Source organism: Phyllobates terribilis, unplaced genomic scaffold (assembly GCF_046119375.1).
Source record: "Phyllobates terribilis strain yellow unplaced genomic scaffold, ASM4611937v1 Scaffold_9__5_contigs__length_417890890, whole genome shotgun sequence".
In the NCBI taxonomy this organism is placed as follows: domain Eukaryota; kingdom Metazoa; phylum Chordata; class Amphibia; order Anura; family Dendrobatidae; genus Phyllobates; species Phyllobates terribilis.
The window spans coordinates 138262008-138280848 of record NW_027362769.1 but is presented as its reverse complement, the minus strand read 5'-3'; the positions used below and the strand labels follow the sequence as shown (position 1 = coordinate 138280848).

Below are 18841 nucleotides of genomic sequence, written 5' to 3'. Positions count from 1 at the left end.
AGCCTGGATCCTGTGTGGATGCCAGTGGCCTTGGAAGGCAGAGGTTTGCGAAGGAGTCCTGAAAGGCGCAGGCTGGATGTGAGTGAAGACATACCAGTAGCCTTCGAGGAACGACGGCTGGAGACCCCTACCTGGGAATCCGCAAAGCCAAAGTGGTGGCGGAGTAATGGACTGAGACAGCTAAACCCGGCAAAGGTAATACCCTGTGTTATATGGACATTGCTATGGACATTGCTATCTGATTACCTTGCTGAAGGCTGCACCTGGAGCAAGTGGGCCGGTCTGCCACTTGGCTCATGAACATTATATGTATATGTGTGTCGGCGTGCCACTGAGTTGGACCCGGTGAACTGTGGTTTATGAAGTGCAATAAACTGCAGCATTGTGAAATACCGGAAGGACATTGCTGGTGTGCTTTGATTTACCCGGTGCAGCGAGTATCCCCCATTATGATGTCTAGCGCTGCCTTATATATATATATATATATATATATATATATATATATATATATATATACGTATATATATATATATATATATATATATATATATATATATATATATATATATATATTACACACACACACACACACAGTTATGGCCGAAAGTGTTTATATGTATCAATGTGTATTGTAGTTATCAGTGTATGTATGTGTGTATACACACACTGATAACAACAGGACACCATATATATATATGCCAGTGCAGCTGCATCGAGGTGGAGTGGGGCCCACTGACACCAGCGAATATTTCACCTAGATGTGCATCCTCGAACGCACATTCAGCTGAAATATATTGCAGCGCAGGGGATCCGCCAGCTCCCTGCACTGCACTCCCCATGACTGGAGCAGTGACGTCAAGAGCGATGGTGGGGGCCCCGAAGTCAGTTGATGGCTCCAGTTCCTGGTCAGGTTGGTTGCTATAAAAGGAGGGGGGCCCAAACACATTTCTTACACAGGGGCTCCAAGCTATCTGTGTCCGCCCCGGATAGATAGATAGATAGATAGATAGATAGATAGATAGATAGATAGATAGATAGATAGATAGATAGATAGGTTTGCCCACTGACAAAGACATGAACAGTCTATAATTTTAAGGGTAGGTTAATTTTAACATTGAGAAATCGAATATCCAAAAAAATCAAGAAAATCACATTGTATAAATTAGGTAATTGTTTTGCATTTTGCAGTGAGAAATAAGTATTTTATCCTTCTGGCAAACAACACTTAATACTTGGTGGCAAAACCCTTGTTGGCAAGCACAGCAGTCAGATGTTTTTTATAGTTGATGATGAGGTTTGTGCACAAGTCAGGAGGAATTTTGGTCCACTCCTCTTTGCAGATCATCTCTAAATCATTAAGATTTTGAGGCTGTCGCTTGGCAACGCGGAGCTTCAACTCCCTCCATAATTTTTCTATGGGATTAACCGGTTCCCGACCGCCCACTGTAGATAAACGTCGGCGCTTGCCGGGCTCTGTGCAGCGCCGACGTTTAAAAACGGTGGGTGGTCTCTCAGCGCTCAGGACCCCCAGGGTCCTGCAAGCCCTGCGATTCCGGTGCAGAGCGTTAGCTCTGACAGGGAACATCATCGGGACCTGATTAGATCAGGTCCCAGTGATGTTAACCCCTTGCTGTCTTCTATATGCTGTGATCTATAGTGATCGCGGCATATAGGAGACAGCAGGAGGAGAGGTGGTCGTCTTACCTCTCCGAAGACCTCCGTTTCCTTCCAGGACCTGGGGTTGCTATGGCAGCTGGAGGTCACATGACCGCCTCCAGCTCTGCCATATATGGTGTCCTGTCTGGCTCAGCCTGCAAGCTGAGCCAGACAGGAGACTGACTGAAACAATCAGGGAAGATCTCATGTAATGTAATATATGTCTATTACATTACATGAGATCAGTGATCAGAAAAATAAAAATTAATATCCCATACAGGGACTAAGTAAAAATGTAAAAAAAAGTAAAAAAAAAGTTTTTAAACTATAAAAAAAAAAAATCACAAAATAAATAAAAATAAATAAATAAAATATTAAACCAATAAATCCGTATATTTTTACAAAACCAAAAAAAGTACACATATTTGGTATCGCCGCGTCCGAAACAACCCGAGCTATAAAACTGTCACACTAATTAACTCCTTCTGTGCACACCGTAATAAAAATAAATAAAAAACGGAGCAAAAAAATATGCTTTTTCATCATATCGCCAAACAAAAAGTGGAAAAAAATGCGATCAAAATACAAAATAGAAATAAAAATGGTGCCGCTGAAAACGTCATCTTGTTCCGCAAAAAAAAAGCTGCCATACAGCTCCATCAGCCGAAAAATAAAAAAGTTATAGTGCTCAGAATAAAGCAATGCAAAAAAAATATTTTTTTCTATAAAATAGTTTTATTGTGTAAAAGCGCCAAAACATAAAAAAAATACAGTAAGTGTAGTATCGCTGTAAACGTACTGACCCCAAGAATAACGCTGCCTGATCACTTTTACCACACGCAGAACGGCATAAAAAAACCTCAAAAAACAATTCCTGAATTGTTTGTTTTTGTTAATTTTACCTCCCAAAAAACGGAATAGAAAGCGATCAAAAAATGTCACGTTCCCAAAAATGGTACCAATAAAAATGTCAACTCGTCCCGCAAAAAACAAGCCATCACATGACTCTGTCGGCCGAAATATGGAAAAATTATAGCTCTCAAAATATGGTGATGCAAAAACTAGATTTTGCAAAAAAAGTGTATTTTAGTGTGTGACAGCTGTCAGTCATAAAAACCCGATATAAAACTGCTATCTCTGTAATCGCACCGACCCGAAGAATAAAGTAATCTAATCAGTTATATCACACTAGGAACGGCGTAAAAAATAAATAAAACCAATTCTTCACCTGCTACTGATTTGTTTATTATGTCTCCCAAAGATCCCAGTAAGGCTCTGCTCACATTTATCCTGTGCTCTGCGCTGAGCACTTACACCAGAGTTTCCGTGTAAATCTCTGAAATACGTGATTCAGCCGGAACCCATAATGGGAGATTCCCTGTAATGAGGCAGATATAGACCACTGTGGACGCCGTCTAGCCTGGGATCCCACGGTGTCATTTGTTTTAGGCGTGCATAAAAGTGCGGTTGGCCACAGTTTTGTGCACTTCTGAAAAAAAGGACACCGCTAAACAGAGGCCAGACGGAGTCCAGAGTAACTCTGCTGCCTCATTATAGTGAATGGATCCTGCAGGGGTTTCATCTGAATTACATCACTTGGAAATTTAGATGGAAACCCCGATGTAAGTGCTCAGCCTAGAGCGCCGGATAAATGTTACGTAAAATGTTCTCAATAAAAGCTTCAACTCAGTCCTCAATAAAAGCTAGTCCCCACTCAGGTCCGTCATCTGTTAAAAATATAAGGGACTTCCAAGTTACTGGTAGCAGAAAGGCTCTGGAAAAGCAAAATGACCCTTGCCCCCCAAAAGAAATTCAGAAAATTTTGTGCTCCCAAATCCAAATGCCTATTCTACAATAATTTGTTCTCCAATTGTCAAATAGCACTCCGTCCCTCCCAGATCTCGCCGTATGGCTAAGCGGTACGATACAGCCACATATGGGGTATTGCCACTTTTAGAAGAAATTGTGTGACACATTTCGGCACCATTTTTACCCATTGCCCTGTGTGAAAATGTAAAATCTGAGGGTAAAACATTTTTTTGTGGTAAAAATATAATTATGCTTTTTTCACTGCCCAATGGTATAAATTTAAAAATTAAAAAATACTCACTACTTCCCTAGATGAATTCCTTGAGAGGTGTAGTTTACAAAATTGGGTCACTTGTGGGGGTTTCTGCTGTTTTGGCATGTCAGCGACTCTTCAAATGTGACATGGTGTCTGCTGCCTATCCCAGCCAACATAGCGCTCCTTTCTCTTCCGAACCCTGCCGTACACCAAAGCAGTGGTTTTCCCCCACATATGGGGTATCGGCGTACTCAGGAGAAATTGTACAACAAATTTCATGGTGCAATTTATCCTGTTACCCTTTTGATAATGCAAAATTAGGGAATGAAAAACATTTTTTATGGGAAAAATGTGAAAATTGTATTTTTACGGCTCAATATTATAAACTTCTGTGAAGCAGCTGGGGGTGCAAGGTGCTCACCACACATCTAGATAAGTTCCCTAAGGGGTCTAGTTTCCAAAATGGTGGCACTTGTGGGGGGTTTCCACTGTTTAGGCACATTAGGGGCTCCCCAAATGTGACATGGCGTCCGCTAATTATTCAAACAAATTTTACATTCAAAAAGTCTAATGGCGCTCCTTCCCTTTCAAACCCTGCCATGTGCCCAAACAGTAATTTGCCTCCACATATGGGGTATCAGCGTGTTCAGGAGAAATTGAACAACAAATTTCATGGTGCAATTTATCCTATTACCCTTATGATAATGCAAAATTAAGGGATGAAAAACGGTTTTGTGGGAAAAATGTGAAAATTTTATTTTTACAGTTCAATATTATAAACTTCTGTGAAGCAGCTGGGGGTGCAAGGTGCTCACTACACATCTAGATAAGTTCCCTAAGGGGTCTAGTTTCCAAAATGGGGTCACTTGTGGGGGGTTTCCACTGTTTAGGCACATCAGGAGCTCTCCAAACGCAACATGGCGTCTGCTAATTATTCAGACAAATTTTACATTCAAAAAGTCTAATGGCGCTCCTTCCCTTCCGAACCCTGCAGTGCGCCCAAACAGTGGTTTTCCCTCACATATGGGGTATCAGCACGCTCAAGAGAAATTGCACAAAAAAATTTGGGGTCCATTTTTTCCTGTTCCCCCTATGAAAATAAAAAAAATTGGGTTTAAAGTAACATTTTTGTGAAAAAAGTTAAATGTTAATTTTTTTCTTCCACATTCCAAAAATTCCTGTGAAGCACCTGAAGGGTTAATAAAGTTCTTGAATGTGGTTTTGAGCACCTTGAGGGGTGCAGTTTTTAGAATGGTGTCACTTTTGGGTATTTTCTGTCATAAAGACCCCTCAAAGTGACTTCAAATATGATGTGGTCCCTAAAAAAATGTTTTTGTAAATTTTGTTGGAAAAATGAGAAATCGCTGGTCAACTTTTAACCCTTATAGCTCCCTAACAAAAAAAAATTTTGGTTCCAAAATTGTGCTGATGTAAAGTAGACATGTGGGAAATGTTATTTATTAACTATTTTGTGTGACATATCTCTCTGATTTAAGGGCATGAAAATTCAAAGTTTGAAAATTGCAAAATTTTCAAAATTTTCGCCAAATTTCCGATTTTTTCACAAATAAACGCAAGTTATATCGAAGAAATTTTACCACTATCATGAAGTACAATATGTCATGAAAAAACATTCTCAGAATCAGGGGAATACATTGAAGCGTTCCAGAGTAATTACTTCATAAACTGACAGTGGTCAGAATTGAAAAAATTGGCCCGGTCACGAAGGCAAAAACAGGCTCTGGCGCGAAGTGGTTAAGGTCTGGCGACTGGCTAGGCCACTCCATGACCTTACTGTGCTTCTTTTTGAGCCACTGCTTTGTTGCCTTGGCTGTATGCTTTGGGTCATTGTCTTGATGGAAGACCCAGCCATGACCCATCTTCAATGTTCTTACTGAGGGAAGGAGGTTGTTGGCCAAAATCTCGAGATACATGACCCCATCCATCATCCCTTCAGTACGGTGCAGTCATCATGTCCCCTTTGCAGAAGAGCACCCACAAAGTATAATGTTTCCCCCACCATGCTTCACGGTTGGGACGATGATCTTAGGGTTGTACTCATCCTTCTTCTTCCTCCAAACACAGCGAGTTGATTTAATGCCAAAGAGCTCAAATTTTGTCTCATCTGACCACAGCACCTTCTCCCAATAACTCACAGAATCATCCAGGTATTCATTGGCAAACTTCAGACAGGCCTGCACATGTGCCTTCTTGAGTAGGGGGACTGGCGGGCACTGCAGGATTTTAAACCTTTAAGGCGTAATGTGTTACCAATGGTTTTCTTGGTGACTGTGGTCCCAGCTACCTTGAGATCATTAACAAGTTCCCCCTGTGTAGTTTTAGGCTGATCTCTCACCTTCCTCATGATCAAGGATACCCCACGAGGTGAGATTTTGCATGGTGCCCCAGATCAATGTCGGTTGACAGTCATTTTGTATTTCTTCCATTTTCTTACTATTGCACCAACAGTTGTCTCCTTCACACCCAGCGCCTTACTTGTGGTGTTGTAGCCCATTCCAGCTTTGTGCAGGTCAATGATCTTGTCCCTGACATCCTTAGAAAGCTCTTTGGTCTTGCCCATGTTTTAGAGGTTAGAGTCTGACTGATTAATTGAGTCTGTGGACAGGAGTCTTTTATACAGGTGACTATGTAACACAGCTGTCTTTAATGCAGGTAACGAGTTGATTAGGAGCGTCTAACTGGTCTGTAGGAACCAGAACTCATAATGGTTTGTAGGGGATTAAATACATTATTTCTCACTGCAAAATGCAAAAAAAAATATCTAATTTATACAATGTGATTTTCTTGATTTTTTTGGATATTCAATCTCTCAATGTTAAAATTAAACCACCCTTAAAATTATAGACTGTTCATATGTTTGTGAGTGGCAAAGTTACAAAAACAGTAAGGGATCAGATACTTATTTCCCCCACTGTAGATAGATAGATAGATAGATAGATAGATAGATAGATAGATAGATAGATAGATAGATAGATAGATAGATAGATAGTAAACATAGACTATAGTTAATGATAGTAAAACTAATTCTTACCTGAAATCCATGTATGATAATATTGCTGGGTGTAAAATGTGCTGTTGAACACATCTTCAAAAGTAAATGTGCGGAGACCGTCTTCTCTCTTTGCAGGACCTAGAAATACATTATGTATATTTTAGTCAAGCTCACTACAGTCTTCATAAAGAAACTTTATTATTCATATTCTTATTTCTGTAAATACACAGAAAATCTATCACATATTTGTCCACTTTCCTTGCTGTTTGGAACACCAGAGATGCTCGCATACCACCTGCAAGTCAATGTCCGACCCTCTAATCTAATATGTAACTGTCACCAACACTTGAAGTCTATTCAGTATCAATTACAATTATGGACAAACACTTCCACAATACCTATTACCTTTTATTTTTAACTAGAAAAAAGTTACTATCACATAAAGGAGAATATATTTAGAGTATGATTCTATAATGGTTGGTTTAAAGAGATTACTTTAGGGGCAGCATGGTGGCTCAGTGGTTAGCACTGCAGCCTTCCAGCCCTAGGGTCCTGGGCTCAAATCCCACCAAGGATGACATCCGCAAGGAGTTTGTATGTTCTTCCCGTGTTTGTGTGGGTTTTCTCCAGGTTCTCCAGTTTCCTACCAAACTCCAAAGACATCCTGATAAGGAATCTAGATTGTGAGCCCCAATGGGGACAGTGATGACAATGCCTGTAAAGTGCTGTGGAATTAATGATGCTACATAAGTGAGTAAAATAAATAAATTTACATTCAGGAATAGTATATTATTATGATATATATTTTGCTACTTTTCTTGTACTTAGGTAAACAGGCAGGAAAGAAATTAAAAAATAAAAAGGTTTGGAAAATATGTTTTAGAGCATCTGCTTTTCCATTCGCAAGACAATAATTTAAGAACATAACATATCAGATGATATATCTACAGAAGCATTGAAGCAGAACATGGAAAGATTTTTTTTTCCGCCTGAGCATCTTCTGTACAGACACCATTACAAACTTGTATGACTTCTTAAGAGTTCAATCTCTGTGCTTAGGAAAAAAAAAATCAAGAAAAAATAATCTTCAGTATCAAGCCTTCATTCTCGGGTATCATCTCAGACTAACACCAATAGAAATAATTTTATATCTGGCATTTGTTCAATTTTACTATTAGTGGCAATTAATTAAATGTTCCATATTGCTCTTTTTTCATGTGACTGTCCATCAGTAAAGGTGGTGAAAAGGCCCATCTGCTAACCATCAAAAAGTGAAATATTAGGGTTGGCTATGTAAAAAAAACGATGCTATAAAATGTAGGCACTGGCCATCTGGGTGGCAGGAGTTTTGTTCCTGTCAACTGCAAGGGAACAAACTGCATATGGAACGTGTATTCATCCGCAGACATGAAAACAGAAAAACAACATTGTGAGTTATGTATACTGCTTCCTACAATATCAACATTTTTTTGTGCTCGGAGAGAAAATTATTTAGCAGTTTTAGAATTATCTTGTATACATAGGAAGACGCATCATATTTTATTCACATTTATACTTAAGAAACTGCATTTGAACAAGCTAAAGAAACACATGTATAACAAGTGGTTCTGCTCAGTGACATTGTTAGGAGGGCGGTTGCAGACAACTTTATTATAATGGAACGCAACCGACCCCGGGGTCCGCGATGCAGCCTGGAGGACTGCTGCCGAACACTTTCCGGGTGGAAAGTAAAGCAACCAACTTAAATGATAAACCCTTCCGTGTTACTGCGCACAGGAACGGGTATAGCGGTTCGCTCTATCTCCGTTAGCAGCACGAGAGATAGGCGGAGAAAAACTATCTGTAGTCCTGTTACAGCACAGGGACTACAGTGGCGGCGCTAGGATGCGTGTGTGACTACGCCGACGGGTACATGTGCCTCCAGCCGGCGTGCTCCGGACTGAAGGGTACTACTCCACGTGGCTGACAGGCGAAACCGTGGACAGGACATCTGCAGGCTGCTCGGGGTGTTAGGCGACCCCTTTGGCCGAGCCAGACTGCTAGACGAAGCTACCTGCCTACTTTCACTAATCCTGCCTGCAGAAACTACGTGGATCACAGTCGTCCACACACAGCAACACTTGCTCAATGATCAGAGCGCGCCACCATGTTTGTGGGCGGGCCTTTTAAAGACTAAGCCCTGCCCACCGACGCGCCATTGGTGACGCCACCCGTGGACCAATCAGGCGGTGCCAGGTCACCGGGTCAGGTGGGTGCCAAACCACCAATCATGATCCGCCAGGTCACGGGCATGCTCAGTGCGGCGAATCCTGGACTTAGACTCCAAAAGCCCTGTCTCCCTCCGCAACCTATGCTTAACCTTGCTAGGCACAAATACCCAAGAAACAATCTGTACATCTTGTGGACCAGCTAGGCATTGGGGCTGACGACGATGCTGAGCAGCATCAGTCCCAGCTGGACCAAAATGGGAGACCACAGAAGGTTCTAGACCCATTTTGAATCCAGCAACAGACCTATGCCTAACATTATCCCCCTCCACTTGACGCTCATTTTCCTCCAAGAGCAGGGGGGCATGAATGTGGTCCACCGGTTAACAGGGAAGATCCTCAGATCCGTGACCCCTCCGGTGTACAGGGTACCCTTTTTTAAAATGGGGGGGCAAACTTAGCAGACTCCCCGCGTACTTTAATATTGCGAGCCGTGAGCCACACTCTGTCGCCCGGATAGGATACGGGGGCAGTACGACGAGAAGTGACAACCGACTTTCTATGTGTGGAGTCCATCATTGGTAACAGATGGGAAAAACCAGCCGAACTTTGGCGGAAAGATTTATCTCTCGCACAGACGGGACACGCGAGAGCAAAGTCCTTGACGTCCTGGTGCCACCGGGGCCACCAATAGGACCATTGAAGGGACTTAGTGGTACCTTTGACCCCCAGATGAGCTCCAATCATAGGGGCATGAGCCCACGAGAGCACCATATTCTGTAGATTAGGGGAAACAAACGTCCTCCCCGACGGAACCTGGTTAGAGGACACTGGAGCCACCCTCTCTACCTGAGAGTCCTTTTTGACATAGTCTGACAAGACCCGGGTCTTGGGGACAGACGAAGAATCTGTACCGGAAGCCACGACGGTAGAGGGATCAGAAACTACCCTCCGGGTGAGAGTAACCATACAATGAGACACACAATTCTCACTCCAGAAAGAAATTTTCCCCGTATTCCAGTCAATGTGTGGAGTATGACAATGTAACCAGGGGAGACCCAATAACACCTCATCTAATCCACCGGGAATAATAAGAAAAGAGATGACCTCCCGGTGGCCATGAGGAAATGACATGGCGAGGGGAATCGACTGGTGGGTGATTTGTGTGTCCAGGAGTGAACCATTGATTACTCTAATGTTCATGGGTCTTGGCAGTAACTCCATAGGGATGGCGTGCCTCTGGGCAAACGTAGATGACAAAAAATTGCCATCAGCACCAGAGTCCACCCACGCCTTGGAAGTAACTGCAGATGTACCAAAGGACAATGTCACCTTATACAATAACCTGGAGGAAGAAGCCCCCCAATCTAACACACCTCCTCCAAAGGTTGGAAAGACCTACTCGTTTTCCCGACTGCTTGGAACCCTTATTAACGGGGTACTCCAAGAGATGTTCAGGTCGGGAACGAGAGGGACTAGACTCAGTTCGGGATATATCCATAGCCTCAGGCTCCGGGTCAGGAGTCGCGGGTTTGGAAACGGGTCTAGAGAAGGACGGTGCCAACCAACACTGGGGTCTGGGGACCTCCACTTCCAATTTGTGTTCAGCATGATGCAAATCAATTCGGTTAGCAAGAGAGATTAACTCCTCCAGGGAGGTTGGAATCTCTCTGGTAGACAGAGCATTTTTAATATGCCCAGCCAGACCCTTCCAGAACACCGGGATAAGCGACCGCTCAGACCAATCCAGTTCAGCCGCTAGGGTTCTGAACTGGACGGCATAGTGGCTGGCGGTGGCCGAACCCTGGATCAATGCAAGAAGCTTAAGAGCCGTATCATGCGTTACCTGAGGACCTAGGAATACACTTTTTAGGGTCTTAAGGAAAAGACCCGCATTTGCTACAACCGGATCATTCCGCTCCCATAGAGGAGTAGCCCACTCCAGAGCCCTGTGGGAGAGTAATGAGATGACATAACCCACTTTGGCTCTTTCGGAGGGGAACCGTGCCTCCATCATCTCCAACTGAATGGAGCATAAATTAATAAAACCCCTGCAGGATTTACTGTCTCCAGAAAATTTTTACGGGAGAGCAAAACGGGTAATGGGGCGGTTGCGGCTGTCGCAGCATTTATCGCAGCCGAGTTAACCAGATTGGCTGCTAGCGAAGCCGCCTGGGTAGCTACTGCAGTGATATCAGCGGCCGGAGGTTGTTCCAGAGATCTAAGTCTGGTCTCCAGTTGCTGTATGTAACGCTGCAGTTGCTGGTTGTCGGCCATGTTGGGCAAGACCCTGGCGCTCTGATACTGTTAGGAGGGCGGTTGCAGACAACTTTATTATAATGGAACGCAACCGACCCCGGGGTCCGCGATGCAGCCTGGAGGACTGCTGCCGAACACTTTCCGGGTGGAAAGTAAAGCAACCAACTTAAATGATAAACCCTTCCGTGTTACTGCGCACAGGAACGGGTATAGCGGTACGCTCTATCTCCGTTAGTTTTTCTCCGCCTATCTCTCGTGCTGCTATCTGTAGTCCTGTTACAGCACAGGGACTACAGTGGCGGCGCAAGGATGCGTGTGTGACTACGCCGACGGGTACACGTGCCTCCAGCCGGCATGCTCCGGACTGAAGGGTACTACTCCACGTGGCTGACAGGCGAAACCGTGGACAGGACGTCTGCAGGCTGCTCGGGGTGTTAGGCGACCCCTTTTGGCCGAGCCAGACTGCTAGACGGAGCTACCTGCCTACTTTCACTAATCCAGCCTGCAGAAACTACGTGGATCACAGTCGTCCACACACAGCAACACTTGCTCAATGATCAGAGCGCGCCGCCATGTTTGTGGGCGGGCCTTTTAAAGACTAAGCCCTGCCCACCGACGCGCCATTGGTGATGCCACCCGTGGACCAATCAGGCGGTGCCAGGTCACCGGGTCAGGTGGGTGCCAAACCACCAATCATGATCCGCCAGGTCACGGGCATGCTCAGAGCGGCGAATCCTGGACTTAGACTCCAAAAGCCCTGTCTCCCTCCGCAACCTATGCTTAACATTGCTAGGCACAAATACCCAGGAGACAACCTATACATCTTGTGGACCAGCTAAGCGTTGGGGCTGACAATGATGCTGAGCAGCATCAGCCCCAGCTGGACCAAAATGGGAAACCACAGAAGGTTCTGGACCCATTTCAAATCCAGCAACAGACCAACACCTAACAGACATATACTGCAGGTTCTGTACTATGTAAAGTATTCAAACCACTTTTGTGAGCTCTGCACAGGCCCATGTAATTAGGGGAGTACATTGAAGTTCTGGGGCCCCACAGCAAAAGTCCAAATTGGGCACACACATGGACATGATATTAAAGGGCACCTGTCAGCAGGATCAACCCTCCTAAGCCATCTATATGACCATGTAGGTCAAAGAAAGTTGATTAAAATGATACCTTGATATCTGCGATCCGATATCTAATTCCAGAGAAATCCATGGTTTTCTTAATATGTAAATGAGCTGGACATAGATCTCTCTGAGAATCTGCTCCAGAGCATATTTTAAAGGAAAGGGGGCGATACCAGTTTGAGACATGTAGATCAGGAGAGCAGACTGTTAGTCATTACATGTCTCACACTGTGATCTGGTTATGTCCAAAGACATACCGATATGGAATTTAGATCATGAGCCCCAATGGGGACAGCGATGATGAGGTCTGTAAAGCGCTGTGGAATTAATGGCACTATATGAGTAATATAAGTTTGCTCAGGAATCATTGATTTGTTTGCTAGATTTTTATACAGATAGTGTGTACAAATAGAATACAGGGAGTCAGTATGGCTTTGTACTACCTCCATCTGCCACTATATGCTGCCTCCAAAATTCACTGAATAAGACTACAACATTTGAGACAGCGTGGCACATATTTTTTTCTGTTTTATTCCATATGAATGCATCAGAAATAACCTTTCTCCATATAAAATCAAATTCATATGAAGGTGCAAGGGTTTGGTACTATAGCTCAGAACAACCGAAGCTTGTATGGGGCCGTAATACAACTGTGTGTATGAACCCATGCGAATAATGAGACAGTAAATGATTATCCTATGTTATTCTAGGGACTATGTTATTCTAGGGACTGGTGCATCTGCCAGTTTGTCAATCAGTCCTCTCTTCTTCTTCTCAGAGGAGAAACATCTCTGTTAGACATGCATACTCTAGACCTATACACCATCTTTGTCCGGGATTTTCCGAAATATTACATTTTTATAAAGTCTTATTTTAATTTTTTTAATGCAATTTGATACCTTTGCCTTATATTTTCCTGAGATCTAGCTTCTTCCTGCATGAACTTTGATGGGAAGGTTCAGCATGTGTCACCGCAGTAAATATTTGCTTTGATATGGATATTTATTTACAGACGGCTTCTTCACACTTAATCTGCCTGACAGTTTCCTTTGGCATTAGTACTAACAGTGACCAGTGTCAATAGTGAAGCTGACATGTGTACTGTGCTGTAAGTAATAATCACTCTGGAGGAGAACTATACAGCCCCAGGTATAACTGATCCAGGAAAGGAGATAAAAGCCTCATTAGATTTGTCACCAATCATGCTTGCTTGCCTCCGCACAGTGGAAAAAAAGACATGCCTTATCTGCTGAAAAGTAGATATTTAGGGCTTATCAATCAGGCACAATTATTAAGTAGATCATATCATCATAATTATCGACTTATAAAGCACAGTAGGGGTCATCCTGATGCAAGCAGGAGCAGGTTGGACGCTATAAAATCCATGGTGGACCTTAGGTTAATTGGTGCCCTGTGCCATACCTTCTATGGATCTCCCTCCATGGTGCACCGTATAGTAATATAATCATGGATTGTAACCATACCGGTGCCCAAATATGATCATCTTTGGTTTGGGTCGCATACATATTGTGCTCTCCATTGAGGATCATAGAATGGTAGAGTTGGAAGGGACCTGCAGGGTCATCGTGTCCAACCCCCTGCTCAATACAGGATTCACTAAATCATCTCAGACAGATGTCTGTCCAGCCTCTGTTTCAAGACGTCCATTGAAGGAGAACTCACCACCTCTCGTGGCCGCCTGTTCTACTCATTAATCATCCTCACTGTCAAAAAGTGTTTTCTAATATCTAATCTGTATCTTCTCCCTTTCACTTTCATTCCATTGCTTCCATGTGTTTCCATGTGCAAATGAGAATAAGGATGATCCCTCTACACTGTGACAGCCCTTCAGATATTTGTAGACAGCTATTAAGTCTCCTCTTAGTCTTTTTTGTAAGCTAAACATTCCCAGATCCTCTAATCGTTCCTCGTAGGACATAGTTTGCAATCCGCTCACCATCCTGGTAGCTCTTCTCTGAACTTGCTCCAGTCTTTCGGAGGATGGATATTTCTGTCAGAATTACGAAACAACAGGATTCTGATGGAAACCCCAACATACCCATTCACTATTACGAGGCCGACTAAGTCCATCTTTTCTCTGCCTCAGCAGTATTCATCTTTTTCAGATGTGCAAAAGCGTGGCTGACTATATTTTTGCCCACGTCTAAAAAAGACAAAACCTGTCAGGATGGAGGCCAGACGGACTCCAAAGTGACTCCATTGGCCTCATAATAGTGAATGGCTCCATTGTAGTTCCTGTGAGAATTCTTTTTTTCTGGGATTCCAATGACAGCGCTCATCGGAAAGCCCTGTATATGTGTGATCCTAGCTTTATAGTAATCCAAAGTAGGATTGAGAGAGCGATCTTTGGGTGCCCAGGTCCTCATTAGTGAAAAGTGATGAATCCTAAGGCCAGTTCTAGGCAAAATTGAGCCAGATTATTATTTTTGGGGTTTCGCTTTTACTGTGTTAATTGAGTGGTAAAGCCAACATGTCAGTACAATTATAGTGATACCAAACTTTTATATAGTTTTTTTTTTCATATTTTAGTGGTTAAAAATTTCAGGACACAAATCTGCTTTGTGTCTCCATTTTCTGAGATATGTAACTTTTTCATTTTTCTATCAACCATATAAAAGGGCTTGTTTTTTTTGTGTGGAGAAATATAGTTTTTTTAATACGCTTAATTTATTTGTTAGGCCCTTGATCGTTTGATCTCTTGCGCAAAGTATTACAACACAACAGTATGGAAGTATATAGAAAAAATTATAATCTCCTATGAAGTTCAGTCTGTGGGAGTACAAATATGGCAGTGATGTGGGTCTTGATTAGGCACCTCGCTGCCATAGCTATCCATCAACGCCCCACGTCACTATTTAAATGACGTTGTCAAACTTTGACATCGGAATTTATTCAGTTAAACAGCAGCAATACGAGTTACGTAATATAAATCCCTATTTACTCTGGGGCTAGGAGTCCAGGGTGCAGCCCTACTCACTGATTAACCAGTATCTCTATATGCCCACTTAGTTAAGAAGGCTGTCACTTACTGATAAGACCGCCCATTGGACTCCTGCTCGTAGTGAGGTGGGAATATAATAAATATTTACAAGTAGAGATGAGCAAAATGATTGGCAGGAGCCTGGTACAGTGGCCAGGTCAACATTTTGCAGTTGTTGAGCAAGAACCCTGCAAATCTCCTCCTCCCTAATGTCATCCGAGACTCTTCTTTCGATTAGGTGGCTCGATGCAACGCCATCATTGCAGCATGGCACACAAAGTACATCTCACCTGGCCGGCTACTCAGAAGAAGAGCCATGGATGCCGTCAGGTAGGAGGAGGTTCACAAGGCTTCAGGCCAGGAGCCATAGAATACTGACCTGGTCACTGGTATCCTGCAAATGCATTCGCTCAACTCAAATCACAAGGTCTACTGAATCTTTTTCAATTGTAGATTGAACTGTATTTTTTACACGACAAGTTCCCTTTAAACAGTTTCCCACATCATTCTCTTCTCCGTACTCACTAGAAATAATCTGTCTGTGCCTAATGCCTCCTCTCTTGTGTCTATGACATATACATCCTTTTTTAGTTGACAAGTTATAATTAAGAGGAGTGTGACAGTGAAGCACGATGCACGGCTCAGAAATTGTGACTATGCTTCTATTAATTCCTGTATTTTCATTAGTAATGAAGTGTCACTATTTAAAAGCCTTAAAACTTGTTGCCAAATCAACCACAATTATTAAAATGTTTACTTATTCACAATAAGACATCATTCAGCATTCTAAATTTGCAGATCAGTCAATGATCTAAGAATAGGTTGTCTCTATCCAAAAGGTGGGTCTGACACCCAGCATTCCTATTGATCAATATCCTGCACATAGAAAACCCCTTTAACATGGTACTTCTCCACTTTGTCACTTTATTGGGGACCAAAATCAAACCTTGGTGAACCTACTATTTGCAGATGATACTAAGCTCTGCAAGGTAATCACCACAGAGGAGGATAATTTAATGTTACAGAGGGATTTATGTAAACTGGAGGCTTGGGCTGAGAAATGACAATTTAAGTTTAATGCAGAGAAATGTAAGGTCATGGACTTGGACCAAGGAAATAAAATGTAAAATTATGTAGTAAATGGTAAAACACGGGGTAAATCTGTCAATGAAAAAGAATTGGGTGTATGGGTGGACAGCAAACTCAACTTTAGTTACCAGTGCCAGGCAGCTGCTGCCAAGGCAAATAAAATAATGGGATGCTTTAAAAGAGGCATAGATGCTCACAACAAGAACATAGTTTTGCCTCTATACAAGTCACTAGTATGGCCACACTTAGAATACTGTGTACAGTTTTGGGCTCCAGTGTATAAGAAGGACATAGTTAACTAGAGCAGATACAGAGAAGAGCGATCAAGGTTTTTAAGGGAATGAGTGGACTACAATACCAAGACAGGTTATCTATCATACTTGGGGTTATTCAGTGTGGAAAAACAAAGACTTGGTGGCGATCTTACAATGTATAAACATAAGAATGGACAGTACAAATATCTGTATAATGATCTTTTGACATCTAGGCCTGTGACAGTAACAAGGGGGCAATGGGCATCTTCTATGTCTAGAGGAAAGAAGGTTCCATCATAATCATAGATGAAGATTCTTTACTGTAAGAGCAGTGAGATTATGGAACTTTCTGCCACATGATGTTGTAATTGTTGAGTCACTAAAAAGTTCAACAGGAGTCTGGATGCCTTTTTTGAAAAGTATAACTAACAAATGAAGTAGCACTCTGTAACGCTAAGTATGAAAACATAAAATATTTGAAATTTAAATAATTTCTCAATTATTTCTATTTTCTTGAGCAGTATTGCTATTCAAATTTCATATATTTCATGTTTGCATACTATAGCGCTACAGAGTGCTACTTTATTTGTTAGTTATATATGGAGATGGCTACTCTTAGTAAGCACCTGCACACACCAGTTTTCTGTTTTGGATGTGACGGTCAGTCTTCTTCGTTTATATGCATAGGTCTTCCGACTGAGCACTCCACCTCTAAGCCACAAGCGATTTTAATTACAGCAGGTTCTTACCATCCCATACACATATCACAACCAATATATACAATTATTAACTAGATGGGAAAATCCCATATAAATATCCCTCTCTATAAGGCTATAAAACTTAGATTTTAATATTTTGATTAAAATATGTAGAGGGTATTAAAATATTGTCCCTAGTCTGCCTAAATGATCAATAAGATTTACACTCTGTGATGTTCTGATGGCACCGTGGGCTTTGCGCGGTGAAACATGTTGGGGGAACGTGTGCTGTAACTAATTGTCCTATTCAGCCTTAATGGTGGCACCGCACGATGCCATCAGAGCTTCCCATACACATGCAGACTTTAGTCTCTAAGAAATGATTCACATTGGCAGGTTCCTGGTAACGAGAAACGCCTTATCGTGGCTACTGTTGCACAGCTTCTGGATATCCTCAGTTGCAGTAGAAACTTCACAGAGCAGATTACATGGGATAACAAGCTTTTACTTCTCAGAACATGAGGTAAAGGAAAAAACGCATAGTCACACAGTACTGCACCAGGAAGTAAGAACAAAACAGAAAGTACAAGAGAGACTTTTTTCTTTTACAATACAGTAAACAAGGAAACTTTACACAACATCGCCATCTACTGTCAGATCAGCATAAAGTCCTCCTTCACACAAACAAAGAAGTCCACAACTGTTGCATATACCAACAGCTACCGGGTATATATGAATTGGCCAATTTATGCGCTAAGATTTCTCAATTATTTCTATTTTCTTGAGCAGTAATGCAGTTCAAATTTCATATATTTCATGTTTGCATACTTAGCGTTACAGAGTGCTACTTTGTTAGATATATATGCAGATGGCTACTCTTAATAAGCACCTGTACACACCAGTTTTCTGTTTTGGATGTGACGATCAGTCTTTTTCGTTTTTTGAAAAGTATAACATTATAGGTTATGGATACTAGATTCTGTAATGGGATGTTGATCCAGGGAACTAGTCTGATTGTCGTATGTGGAGTCGGGAAGGAATTTTTTCCCTGATATGAGGCAATCAGCATCTGCCTCATGGGGTTTTGTACTTTCCTCTGGATCAATATGATGGGTTGAACTTGATGGACTAACTGTATGTCTACATTCAGCCTTAAAAACTATGAAACTATTTTTAGTGTCCTTCCATGGATTGAAAATTACGATGTGATATACTTTCTGTGCAACTAAAATTTATGGCACAATTAATTATGTGAAACTAATGACGCTGCCGAACCCAAACAGCAAATTACCCGCAATTATACTACAGTCCTGTGTAATTATCAATACTAACATTTTTCTGGACTCACTAAAGTCACAAACCAATTTTTCATCTGTCTCATCTCTGCCAGTAAGTGTTCATGTAGATATTCTACTAGATGGCTAAACAAGGCTCAGTGCACATAGCGTCTGAGCCTATATCTGAAC

At 42.2% G+C, this 18841-nt stretch overlaps 1 protein-coding gene across 1 annotated transcript in view; it reads right to left on the bottom strand.

Annotated features, from left to right (window-relative positions):
• Nucleotides 1-18841, bottom strand: part of FAP (fibroblast activation protein alpha) — a 195649-nt gene that overhangs the window by 145066 nt on the left and 31742 nt on the right. The window contains exon 3 of the mRNA XM_073647054.1: nucleotides 6774-6872. Coding sequence (XP_073503155.1) covers nucleotides 6774-6872 — 99 coding nt within the window. The remainder of the gene's footprint in view (nucleotides 1-6773; nucleotides 6873-18841) is intronic.